General features: G+C 41.2%; 1 protein-coding gene across 2 annotated transcripts in view; it reads right to left on the bottom strand.

Annotated features, from left to right (window-relative positions):
* ANKRD28 (ankyrin repeat domain 28) overlaps positions 1-13,952 on the bottom strand; it is a 199,456-nt gene extending 185,504 nt beyond the window's left edge. For both annotated transcript variants that reach the window (XM_054483188.2, XM_054483186.2), the window contains exon 1: positions 13,520-13,952. Coding sequence is in view for 1 of the 2 variants with exons in the window: in XM_054483186.2 (XP_054339161.1) it covers positions 13,520-13,546 (27 nt within the window). In the remaining variant the exon portion in view is untranslated. The remainder of the gene's footprint in view (positions 1-13,519) is intronic.
* Positions 13,953-13,964: the final 12 nt, after the last annotated feature.

The following is a 13,964-nucleotide window of genomic DNA, read 5'->3' as shown; positions in this document are numbered from 1 at the left end:
GGAGCAGGAGGTAGGGGTATGTGCCACACACTTTAAACCATGGCATCTCGTGAAAACTCGCTCACTATCAAGAGAACAGCAAGGGGGAAATCTGCCCCAACAATCCAATAGCCTCTCACCAGTCCCCTCCTCTGACACATGGAGATTACAATTTGAGAAGAAATTTGGGTGGGGACACAGAGCCAAACCATATCATTCCACACCTGGCTACTCCCAAATCTCATGTCCTTTTCACATTTCAAAACCAACCATGCCTTTCCAATAGTCCCCCAAAATCTTAACTCGTCTCAGCGTTAACTCAGAAGTCCAAGCCCAAAGTCTCATCTGAGACAAGGCAAGTCTCTTCCATCTACGAGTCTGTAAAATAAAAAACAAGTTAGTTACTTGAAAGACACAATGGAGGTACAGGTATTGGGTAAATGTTCCTGTTCCAATGGGAGAAACTGGCCAAAACAAAGAGGCTACTGGCCCCATGCAAGTGTGAAACCCAGCAGGGCAGTCGTTAAATCTTAAAGCTCCAAAATAATCTCCTTTGACTCCATGTCTCACATCCAGGGCACGCTGATGCAAGAGGTGAGCTCTCAAGGCCTTGGGCAGCTCTGCCCCTGTGGCTCTGAAGGGTAAAGCCCCTGAGGCTGCTTTCACAAACACAATATATACAGGGTCTGGAAGTCAACAGCTGAAAGCTTACCTACCATATAAATGAGTTAAAAAATACAAACAGTATAAACCAAGGGCAACAGTTCCTAAATTCTGACCATTTTATAACAATCTAAGGAGCTCCATTGATTAAAGTAATAGTGGATGTTGTAATGGATAAATCCCAAATTATCACATAACAGAATAGGTTATTTTTATTTCATGCTCACATAAAGTCAAAAAATCTATGTTAATGATCAGCTGGGTGTGCCTGAGGAGGTTGGAGACAACCCAGGCTGAAAGAAGTTCAGTTCTCTTTGACCCCTCATTTCCAAAGTTGCTCTGGCAACCACCACCCAGCCAGCAGGTGGAAAAGAAAGACAATCTTTCAAGGGAGGTTTCTATTTGCCAGGACTAAAGTAACACTCAATACTTCTGCTTTATTTCCTGTGGCCAGATTTCAATCATATGGCCATCCCCAAACACAAAAGGGGTAGTAAATATAAGTTAGCTGGGGCCTGGGAGAAAAGAAAACAAGTTTGGTAAACAGCAAGCTAGTCTTTACCACAAGAGGTTTTAAGACACAGATTCTGGGGCATTACCCCCAGGAGATCATCATTCAGCAGGTCTAATAGGATCCCAAAGAATCTGTATTTAAGCTTGCCAAGTGATTCTGATGTATGCTCCAAAGTTAGGAAACAGTGGCTTAGAAAGTAAAGAACTTGGAGCAAACAAGAAACATTTCCATGAAAAATTTAAAAGAATGTACTAAATAAAGAAAAACTAAAAAGTGATGAAAAAATTAAGACTTCATGCCTAAGAGAATATAGGGCGCAACTGGGATTGCTTGTGATAGCGATCTCTTATGGCTTTCTTCCTAACTCTAGTAGCTTCTTAGATTTTCTTTCCTCCATTCATTCCATATTTTCCATGATACTCTGCTGGGCCATGAGCTTTTTCTCATTCCTTGAGTGACCTCATTCACTTTATCACCTAAAAGCCCAGCCTCACATTTAACTGCCTACTGTAACAGCACTTCTCCATTTAGATGTCCTACGAGGACCTCAATATATCCAAAACTGAATTCACCTCACCTTCAAACCAGCTCTTCCAGCATGCTCTATCCACTTAAGCCCTCTAGTCAAATCCCCAGGAGTCACTGAAGAGTCATCCTTCTCCTTCAGCCCCTACTATCCAGTTATCAAGTCCTATCAATTTTACATCCTAAGTATCTCTGGAATCCATCCCCTTTGCCAGTGTCTTAGGTAAAAACTGCTTTTCAAATGGATAGCACTTCCTACCAGTTCCACCTGCCTCCAGCTTCACCTTCAACACAAACCTATACTCTATACTATCTTCCAGAATTGATTCAAAACAAAATCCTGCACCGATTCCCTGCTTTGCCTCTTCCAGTGGCTCATCATTGCTTTCAGAATAAAGTTCCAACTTAGAACTCAGCACACAGGATCTTCATGATTTGGCCCTTATCTCCAACAGGGTCATTTCTTCTCACTTCAAGTCCTCTGTGTTGCAACCATATTCACTTCTTGACAGTTCCCCAAACACACTCTTGTGTCCTTTGGAGTCTGGTATAGCACTTGATGCACAATAAAATCAGAGTCAAATAAATTTACAACCAGTCATGCTGAATTTCGGGCAACACAAATGTAGCTAACTGGAATCATCAAATAGGCAGATGTTAGAGAGATTCAAACTTAGGTGAAAACACAAAACCAGAGCCACAAATTTGGGAATCACCACTAAAGAAACAGTATTTGGAAGTCTTAAGAATGAAGAAGCTCTGACAATAATGTGATCTTGGTTAAAACCAGGGGATTTTTTCTTTCCTAAACTTTCATCATACCCAAATAGCTACATTGCGCAAGACAAGGGCTAGTATTTAATCCATTTTTAAGAAGCTAACAACGGCTGAATGCAGTGGCTCACACCTGTAATCCCCGAGCTTTGGGAAGCCAAGGTAGGAGGATCACTTGAGCCCCCAAAAGCTGAAGACCAGCCTGGGCAACAGGGGGAGACCCATCTCTACAAAAAAATTTAAAAATTAGCCAGGCATAGTGGTGCATGCCTGTGGTCTCACCTACTCAGGAGGCTGAGGTGGGAGAATCGCTTGAGCCCAGGAGGTTGAGGCTGCAAGTAAGCCATGATCACACCACTGCACTACAGCCTGGGTGACAAAGTGAGACCTTATCTTAAAAAAATATATATATATAGCAGCAGCTAACAATCAATAAATTAGAAATAGGAAGGAACTTCCTCAACCTAATAAAAACCATCTATGAAAAACCAACAGCTACATCATACCTAATGATGAAAGATCACAAACAAGACAAGGATGTCTACTCTCACCACTTCTACTGAACACTGTACTGGAGGTTCTAGTCTGGGCAATTAAGCAAGAAATAAAAGGCATCCAGACTGGAAAGAAAAAAGCAAAATTATCTCTAGTCACAGAAAATTCTCTCTAGCCACTGAAAAAGTATTAGTGCTAATAAGAAAGTTCAACAAAGTTGTAGGATTCAAGAGCAATATATAAAATCACTTGTATTTCTATACATTACCAATAAACAATCTAAAAATAAGAAAATTCCATACACAATAGCATTTTAAAACCTTAGAAATTTAACAAAGTCCAAAACTTGTACTCTTGAAACTACAAGATACGATGAGATTAAAGAACCTTAATAAATGGAAAGCATCCCATGTTCATGGAAAGACTATTATCATTAAGATGGCAATATTTCCCAAATTGATCTATTGATTCAATGCAATACCTATCGAAATTACAACTGTCTTTCTGGCACAAACTGACCCATGGATGCTAAAATGTGGGAATGCAAGTGACCCATAAAAGCCAAAATCTTGAAAAACAAAAAACTGGAAGACTTGCACTTTCCAATTTCAAGCTTACTACTGAAGGAGTGAAGGATCTGTCATTCCAAGATATAAGTCAGATTGGTATAGTGATTATTTTGAGTTGAGAACATTAGAGAAATTGTAGTTTTCTACAAAGACAGGGTGAGCTAACCTGTCTCTTCCTACACGCAGCAAGACATAAAGATTCCTCTAGGAGGGGTACCCTCACCATACCAGGGAGAGAAAAATAACCCTTACTTCCAGAGACTTGGAATTGGAAGCTACAATGGACCTGAATAAATATTCTTAAGGAAGCAATCCTTATCTTCTACCTGTTTCACACCTCTCCCCAATATATCTCCTAGTTAACTCTCCTAGAAAATTTTCTGCCCCAGCCAGATTTTCTTTGTTCTATCATTTTTTTCTCAAATTTATCATTCTTTGCCTAAAAAGTATAAAAGCATCTTGCTTTGGTCATTTCTTCAGAATTCAATCTCTTGTGAAGATCACCATGTATACAGAAAACGTATTAAATTTGTATATTTTTCTCTTGTTAATCTGCCTGGTGTCAATGTAGTTTCTAGACTCAGCTGAAGAGCCCAGTAAGAGGTTAAAGCGGGGTTGGAAGCGATCTCTGACTCTGTACACTACAAAGCTACAGTTATCAAGACAGCATGGTACTGGCATGGGGACAGACATATAGACCAATGGAATAGAATTGAGAACCCAGAAATAAACTCTCACATTTAGAGTCAACTGATTTATGATACAGATGCCAAGACAATTCAATGGGGGAAAGATTAGCTTTTTCAACAAATGGCACTGGCACAACTGGGTATCCACATGCAATAAAAAAATATATATATATATATATATATATACACACACACACATATATACACACACATATATATATATGTACAGAGAGAGAGAGAAGTTGAAATCCTACCTCATAGCATATACAAAACGACTCAAAATGGATCACAGCCCTAAATGTAAGAGCTAAAAACTTTTCCTTATATTAGCTCCCTAGGGCTAACAAATGACCATAATAGATGACCATAAATTTGGCAGCTTAAAAAACAGAAATGTATTCTCTCACAGTTGTGGAGAGTACTAGCCTGAAATCAAGGTGACCTTCTGAACACTAAGGGGAAGTCCTTCCTTGCCTTTTCCAGCATCTGGGCTCCTGGGGTTCACTGGCTTGGAACTGCATGACTCCAACCTTTGCTTCCATCTTTACATGGCCTTCTCGCCTACTGTTTCTGTCTTCTCTTCTGTTGGGTTCAGGGGGCTTCTGGGCTGAACACACGGAGATTCCTGGACAGTGGCATCCCCAGAGAGGACATGGAAGCTTCTACTCTTTCTGCCATACTTCACCCTATGTATTTCTTCCATCTCTACCCTTCTGTAACATCCTTTAGAATAAATAAGCAAAAATAAGGTTTTCCCTGAGTTCTGTGAACTGCTCCACCAATTAATCAAACCCCAAGGAGGGGGTCATGGGAACTCCAATTTATAGCCAGTCATCAGAAGCGCAAGTAAAACAACTTGGGGCTTGCAACTGGCATCTGAAGTGGAGGCAGTCTTGTGGGACTGCACTTGTGGATCTGACAATATCTACAGGTAGACAGTGTCAGAACTGAACTGAATGAGAGGACATCTAGCTGGTGTACACTGGAGAATTTGCTGAAGAACTGGTTGCTTCCTTGGTATGTGGGGGAAAACTGAAATGTGACACATTTGCTCACAAAAACATTCTATGTTGTCAGATTATAGTAAGAGCAACTGGGTTTGTTTTTCCCTATATCCTTATCACAAATAAATACTTCTCCAAAAAACACACACAAATGGCCAATATGCACATGAAAAGATGCTCAACATCATTAGGCATCAAAACTGCAGTAAGATACTACTTCATGACTGGGTGCAGTGGCTCACACCTGTAATCCTAGCACTTTGGGAGGCCGGGAAGGGGGGAGGGCTGCACATGGCTTGAACTCATAAGTTCAAGGCCAGCCTGGGTAACATGGCAAAAACCCATCTCTGCCAAAAATAAAAAAAATTAGCTGTGAATAGTGGCATGTACCTGTAGTCCCAGCTACTTGGGGGGCTGAGGCAGGAGGATAACTTGAGCCCAGGAGGTTGAAGCTGCAGTGAGCTGTGATCATGCCACTGCACTCCAACCTGAGTGACAAAGTGAGACTCTGTGTCAAAAAAATAAATAAATAAATAAAAGAGATACAACTTCAGACACACTAGGATGGCTATAATTTAAGACAGACAATAACGAGTAGTATTGAGGATGTGGAGAAACTGGAACGCTCATACACTGCTGGGAATGAAAAATGGTGCAGCCACTCTAGAAAACAGAACAGTTCCTCAAAAGGCTAAATACAGAGTTACCATATTACCCAACGATTCCATTCCTATATCCCAGAGAAATGAAAACTTATGTCTACATAAAATCTTGTACACAAATGTTTATATCAGCATAACCACCAAAAAATGTAAACACAAATGTCCATGAACTGATGAATGGATAAAGAAAATATGGTATATCCATACAATGGAATATTATTCAGCAATTAAAAATAAATACCAATACTTGCTACAAAGTGGATGAACCCTGAAAACACACTAAGTGAAACAGGAAAAGTCTACAGAGACAGAATAGTAGTCGTCAAGAAGCTGGCAAGAATGGAGGTTTGGGGGTTGATAGTTTAGGGGTAAGAGGTTTTTGTCATAAAATGTTCTAAAATTCATTTTGGTGGTACTTGCACAGTTTTGTGAATATATTAAAAAACACTGAATTGTACAATTTAAGTTTGTGTGTGAATTACATATCAACAATGCTGGTTAAAATATAAAAAAGATCAAACTTTTTAATAAAGAAATTGTTCAAGAGAAAAGGCTGCCTCTCTACACTAATTTATGCTTCCTTATTATAAAACCTGTATTTCTTCAGTATTTTTGGTAACAGGAAATAAACGTAATGCTCATCTATAACAGCTCTTATTCTAAGTTTCTGAAACAAGTATTTCTCTACCCAATTGCCTTTTTAAAGTAGTTTAACTGTCTTGTGCTAGATGTTTTAATATTATCTTTGGCCTTAAATCCTGAGGAATAGAAAATACATACCTTTAAATTTATAAATAGATAAATCTAGATGAGTAAACCCTTACCAATAAGAATGTCAACTTAGGCTGGTCATGGTGGCTCACGCCTGTAATCTCAGCACCTTGGGAGGCCGAGGAGGGCGGATCACGAGGTCAGGAGATCGAGACCATCCTAGCTAACACGGTGAAACCCTGTCTCTACTAAAAATACAAAAAATTAGCCAGGCATGGTGGCGGGTGCCTGTAATCCCAGCTATTTGGGAGGCTGAGAGAGGAGAATGGTGTGAACCTGGGAGGTGGAGCTTGCAGTGAGCCGAGATTGCGCCACTGCACTCCAGCCTGGGCGACACCGCAAGACTCTGTCTCAAAAAAAAGAATGTCAACTTAAATTGACTAGGCAAAAGTAGCCTTCTCACAAAAGCTAATAGGCATAATAATTCTATCCAGACTCTACTATGTAAGCCAATCAGCATACACATAGAAGAATCCTGGTAACTTTTTTTTAAATCAGTATCGCTTAAGGAGGGTGGATGAATAATTTAATAGCATAACTAAGACTTGGGGATGAGGGATGGGAATGGAAATTAAACCTAAAATCTTTGAAAAATTAAACCATTTCAACTTTACATTGTATACAATATCCCAGTAACAGTTTAAAACATTACTGTTTTAAGTAACTAATAATTTCATTAATTTTGGCTCTAAATTTAAGGTATTACTTTGTTACTGATTTGATATGATGTAAACCGCCCATAGGATACATTATTCAAAACAAAAGACCTAATCCTGAACTATTTCCTCCAGGTACAGGGTATTTTCCATGGGCATCTCATCCCAGTCCAGAATGAGTACATTCACTGAATATAAATTTTACATTAGACTAGAAAATTAAAAAGGAAATAAGACAAAATACTGAAAAAACTTAATGTATCCCAAATCTAACTATTTGGGTTATCTGCTCTTTAACTACCATAATCAATGTTTTTTTTTTGTTTTGTTTTTTTGTTTTTGAGATGGAGTCTCGTTCTGTCGCCCAGGCTGGAGTGCAGTGGTACGATTTTGGCTCACTGCAAGCTCCGCCTCCCGGGTTCATGCCATTCTCCTGCCTCAGCCTCTCGAGTAGCTGGGACTACAGGTGCCCGCCACCACGTCTGGCTAATTTTTTGTATTTTTAGTAGAGACGGGGTTTCACCATATTAGCCAGGATGGTCTCGATCTCCTGACCTCATGATCTGCCCACCTCAGTCTCCCAAAGTGGTGGGATTACAGGCGTGAGCCACCGCGTCCGGCCCTATAATCAATGTTTAATTGTATTTTCATAATGTTGAATTTACCCTAGTGGAACTATGTATCCAAAAAATTACCAATTATCATACGAATCCAAGACACTCTCAATTGTAGATACAAACAGGTCATTAATATAGCTATGAGAAATATTTTAAGATATACTCACTCTCATTCAAAGTTTTGCCTAGTACTTAATGTCCTCGATCTGTACTAAAATATTTTACGTATGTTCTGATTTACAGCAGTAGCTACCTAACTGGTCTTGGGTGTCCCTGTTTGTCTGCCTTTTGTAATCTACTCTTCCAAAACCTGTAATGGTTATCTAACTTTCAGCGATCATGGACCCCTCTGAGGATCCATACCTGCACATTCTTGCCAAAACCTTCGCAGGCCCTATTTTAAGGAGGCCCAGCTCAAACGTCCCATCACTCACCAGCAAAGTGCAAACTTCTCAGCCTGGGATTCAAAGTACTTAATGTAGTCACTGCTAACTAATTTATCTTCTCTTTTCCAACTACACACCCCAATCAAGACTATCTCCTGATTATCCCAACCATCCTTCCTGGCTTGCCTTCACAGTTCCCTCTTGTTGCTTTCATTGACAACTGCTTGCTTTCAACATCCACATATACTTCTGGTGAACCTAAAATACCTCCCCTGCCATGAGGGTTTCCCTCCACTTACAATCAGATTATCTGATCCTTTTAAATTCTGAAACGTTATCTGCACCTCTTATGGAGCTCACCAGGTTCTATTTTGTATTGCAAAAGGTATCCAAAAAGTGAAGAAACACAGAACTTGTTTTTGAACTGTATGTTACATTTTCAATTAATATGCTCCACATGTTTTCCTTCAGCCTCTATAAGCCTCTTCATGTGATGTATCTCACTTACCCTACATCTATGTGTTTTTTTTTTTTTGCCCTCTTCTAAGATCTGTAAGGGTAGAGATGGTAGCTACTTCACCCTTGTGTCCCCTGTCATCTCCAGCACAAAATGGGAAGACACGCCAGGCATGGTGGCTCACACCTGTAATCGCAGCACTTTGGGAGGCTGAGGTGGGTGGATCACAAAGTCATGAGATTGAGACTATCCTGGCCAACATGGTGAAACTCGTCTCTACTAAAATTACAAAAATTAGCTGGGTGTGGTGGTGGGCGCCTGTAGTCCCAGCTACTAGGGAGGCTGAGACAGGAGAATTGCTTGAACTAGGGAGGCAGAGGTTGCACTGAGCCAAGATCGTGCCACTGCACTCCAGCTTGGTGACAGAGCAAAACTCCATCTCAAAAAACAAAAACAAAACAGGAAGACACCTGCTACATAGAGTACCTGAATATCTGGGAATCAGTGTTCTTCTTCAAGTATTTCATGCATTCTGTATCCCCTATTGTAAGATTTCCCAAGAACCGTCATTTTTTGTGTGTTTTTTTTCCTCAAAGATCAAACAATGCTCCACTCTTAGTATGTACTTGATCAAATAAGAACTTATTAACTATCCAAAATAGTGGTTGAGTTACTCACATCCATCCAACACCTTTCTCACTGATATATGCCAACCCTGTTTAAAAAACAAAAAACAAACAAAAAACCCAACACCTTAAACATATCAGTCCTCACCATTAACCCATAAGGGAGCACACAAAGATGGCTCCTACACAAAAATGATCCAAATGTAAAAGCTATTACCCTTTAGTACTGCTGCAAAGTTCATAAAACAAATTCCAAAAACAGAAATAAATACTATCCCAGATTACACATATGCACACCACGGAAGGCAGTGAGATGACCTGAGTACAGGAACTTCTTTTAGGAATTCCTAAACATGATACAAAAATTTATGACCAACAGATTCGTGCACAACATGGAAGAACCTTAAAAATATGCTAAGTGAATGAGACACAAAAAGCCATATATTGTATGATTCCATTCATCTGACATATTCAGAATAGGCAAATTCAGAGACAGAAAGTAGATTAGTGGCTGCCAGGGCTGGGAGAAGGGGAAAATGGAGAGTAACAGCTAATGGGTATGGGGTTTCTCTTTGGAAATGATAAAAATATTTCGGAATTGGATGGTGATAATGCTTTGCATAGTTTGGTGAATATACTAAAAACCACTCAACTGTACCCTTTAAGAGGGTGAACTTTATGGTATGTGGGCTTTATTGCAATTTTTAAAAAGTGTTTTGACCATGCTGGCTGTTTTATCTAGAAGAAAACTGTATTTAATGGGAATCTTATTTTGTAGTTTTGTTTTTTCAAACTGATCTAAACCAGCAGTTATAAACTGGTTCCTTACTAGTCTCTTTAAAACCAAAGCATTAATTGTTGTCAACGGTAGCTACCGACTTGCCAACGTTTACAAATACCTGTAGAGAGAGGTTTTGTCTAGCAATCTGGATTTCTGGCTTCCAAAAAAAAAATGGAGTTCTAAAAATGCTAGGCACACCAGCACTGCAACAATGGCTTGAAGCTAGGCAGCCACTAACATACTTGTTGTTCTTATTTGCCATGATGTCCACTACTCCCTATTGTCTTCTAAACACTGAAGCCCAATGTCAATTACCATTTAGCTTACTGGTTGTGAGTCTGTGATCCCTAAACAATGATCTTCTACCCTTCTTATTAGGGTGTACTGCTGATAAATTAAAATGTAATCGTGGATGATTACATTTTAACATACCAACTGCAAGAATAAAAACCGTAACACTGATATCTGTTAGAAAAAACCCTGCAATTGTCACAAATTTATTCAAACTAAAGTGAAAATTCAAGGAAAAAATGTGTCCATTCCTATAAACAGAAAACAAATTATTTTCAGTTTACAATTAAAAATCATTTTCATCTACTCATGGTCAGAAAATAATGCAGTAATAACTTCTTACCCCCATAATTAGGTGGTGGCACAAAATGAGAGAAAATTATCTTATTCAAATTGACTGGCTATAAGAACAAATTGCTTTACTTACTGATTTTATGTTTAAACCGTCTAGAACCCTCCTGATGCTTAAATGCACAAAGAAAAACAACTCTTTTGCATTTGTAGCCTATATGTATTAAACTGTAGTTTACAAAGCCAGAAGAAAACAAAATACAAGGTGAATAGGGAAACAGACCTAGAAAAGTACATTCTACTACTTCCTATGTCAAGTGTATATAAGGCTTTTGAGCTAAAAGCTATGGCAAGTACCATCCAGCTTTAGAAGTCTGTATGTCCTTACCCCTATCTTCTCCATTACTCCAAACAAAATAATCTAGCTGACCTGCTTTTCCTGTAGATGGGAAAGTTTAAGAGTATTTGCTTTCTATTTCATTTTTACCATCATTTCCAATGGCTAATAAAACAACATATAAGATGCCCTCTAAAAACAGCTATTCCCTTTAAACTAGGCAAAACCAAACTTATTTCTCAAAGTCTTCCAAGAGAGAACAGATGAGCCAATTACTCAGTAGTTTGGAGGTAAACCTCAATGTTCTTTATCCCCGAGCCATTAGGTTTACAAGTGACATCTATTTATTTATTTTTGGGATGGAGTCTCGCTCTGTCGCCCAGGCTGGAGTGCAGCGGTGCGACCTCCGGTCACTGCAACCTCTGTCTCCCGGGTTCAATCGATTCTCCTGTCGCAGCCGCCAGAGTAGCTGGGATTACAGGTGCGTGCCACCACACAACAGACTAATTTTTGTATTTTTAAGAGAAACGGGGTTTCACCATGTTGGCCAGGCTGGTCTTGAACTCCTGACCTCAAGTGATCCGCCCGCCTCGGCCTCCCAAAGTGTTGAGATTACAGGCGTGAGCCACCGCACCTGGCCGCAAGTGGCATTTTAAAGCTCAATATTACCACTGAATATTAATGGATATACATAAGACTGGAGTGGCATCACAATTTTCTCACAACTGCAATTCCAAAATAAAATCCAGTTGCACTTTTGCTTAACACAATCCTGAAAAACACAATCCCGTTTGTTAAAACCTGATGGTGAATCAAATATGAGTCTCTCCTAAAAGTTCACCAAATTTCTAATGCACATAGTAATCTAAATCACAAAAACAACTTTTTCAAAAATGCAGGACTGAGAAACAAAGGAAAACATCGATCAGTCATTACTTCAACCATTAACAATGGAAGCACAAAGTGCCATTTGACTGGTAAAGGTTACTGGAAAACCCAGATCTCGAGTTTCACACTGTTAAGAGTATAAGATGCACAGACTGTACTGGAATTAGCAGAAATGGTTCCTGCTATAACTGTGCTTTACCTGCTATTCTCTAACACTGCTGTCCAGCAGAACTATCTGAAATAAGATAAATGTTCTATGTCTGTCCTATTCAATACAACAGCCAATAGCTACATATGGCTACTGAGCACTTAAAATGTAGCTAGCAAAACTAAGGAACTTGGTTTAATTTCAATTAAATTGCTACATATGGCTAGTGGCTCTCTTATAGGACAGAACAGTTGTACAATTTGAAATATAAGGTATAAACTGTATTGACTAAACTGTAGTTTTTCAAAGTATCATGCCCTGATGTTAACACCAAGCAAGACCATTCTGATACCAAATGATACACAAGGTTTGCGATCAGCCTAAACATAAAATTCACTTATGAAATGAGAATTCTTGATATTAGATTCAGAATTTAAGGTGCAATCTTTATTAAGTAATATAAAAAATAGTCTCAGGTTCTTCCCCATTGTTTTCGCAAACGGGGTGCTCACTTTCAAAATAGTTTCCCAAAACATGCAAGTTATTTTCCCTTCAAATCTGTTCAACACCTTCTGTTCAGGAAAACAAATGGCAAAAATAAGTTGTCAACACTAGTAAGCGTCCTGCGATAAATTAATGTGTAAATGTCACACATTAATTTTCCTTTTCCTTAAAAGAGGGGGAAAATGTTTGGCAGCGTCCGGATCTTTCAAAAGCCTTATTAACCATCTTTCCAAATGTTTAGGTGTACAAAACATTCAGATACAGTTGCGATTTCGTTCCTAGATACAAAGCAGTTTTTCAGTTCCAGAGAGTTACAAGTCTTTTTGACTTGTATTCTTTGACCAGCTCTTCCTAAGTCAAGAAAAGTAACAAGATGGTGCACAAAATGTCAAAAGAAAACAAGTCTGGAAACTTGCATTGAGTAACTAGTCTCTAAGCGGAATCAATTGCCTTTAACCCGGAGAGAGAGTCCCTCGTACTACCCAGCCAAGCAAACAGAACAAGGTCGTGACCCTGGGTCACGGCCGCCAGTACCGCTCCCGCCCGGCAGCGGGGAAGCCACCTGTTAGGCCCGAGCCTCACCTGGGAGTAAAGAGGAAGCGATTGCCCGGCAGCTCGCCCGACGCGAGGGCTGTGAGCGTGGTACCCGCCCCTCTTGCTGCAGCGGCTAGACCCCCGGCGGCACGTGGGCTTCACCCGGGCCCCGACAGCTCTGACAGGCGGGTCGCCCGCGGACCCCGGCCCGCCGTCTCGCGCAGGTCCCCGGGGCAGGACCCCCGTTTCCCTCGCAACCACCCCGCCAAGCGGGCGTCCCAGCGGCCCACACCGCCGGTCCGCCCTGCTTCCCTTCCTTCCCGGACGGTGCGATCCCGCCCTGCAGCCTCTCACCTACCTGGTCACGGAGTTTGAGGAACGCCATGGCGGTCGCCTCCGCGCCCACTCCAGCCTCCTCCTCCTCCGCCGCCGCCGCCGCCGCCGCCGCCGCCCGGCCCACTGCTCCCGCCCCAGTAGCCTTGGCCGCTGCCCGGGACCAGCGGGTCCGCGGCCGACTGCGCTGAGAAGACCGCGGGCAGGGGGCGGCGCCGCCTCCCCGGCCGCCCGCCGCCGCCCGCCGCCGCCGAGAGGTGAGGAGCCCGGCCGGTCCCGCCTCCTCCTCTGAGGACTCCCCGCCCTCTTCCTTCCTTTCTTTCTCCTTCCCTCTGCTGCCTGCCTTACCCGCCGCTGCCGCCACCGCCTCCTCACGCCCCCTTCCCGAAATACCCTGGCAGCCCCCGCGGCCGCGCCGTTCCAGCCCGCGGCAGCGGCGGCATCCAAACTCCACAATATTACCACCACCG

Source organism: Pongo pygmaeus, chromosome 2, assembly GCF_028885625.2.
Source record: "Pongo pygmaeus isolate AG05252 chromosome 2, NHGRI_mPonPyg2-v2.0_pri, whole genome shotgun sequence".
Taxonomy (NCBI): domain Eukaryota; kingdom Metazoa; phylum Chordata; class Mammalia; order Primates; family Hominidae; genus Pongo; species Pongo pygmaeus.
Note: the sequence above shows the minus strand (reverse complement) of the source record. Positions and strands in the feature narration are given on the sequence as shown.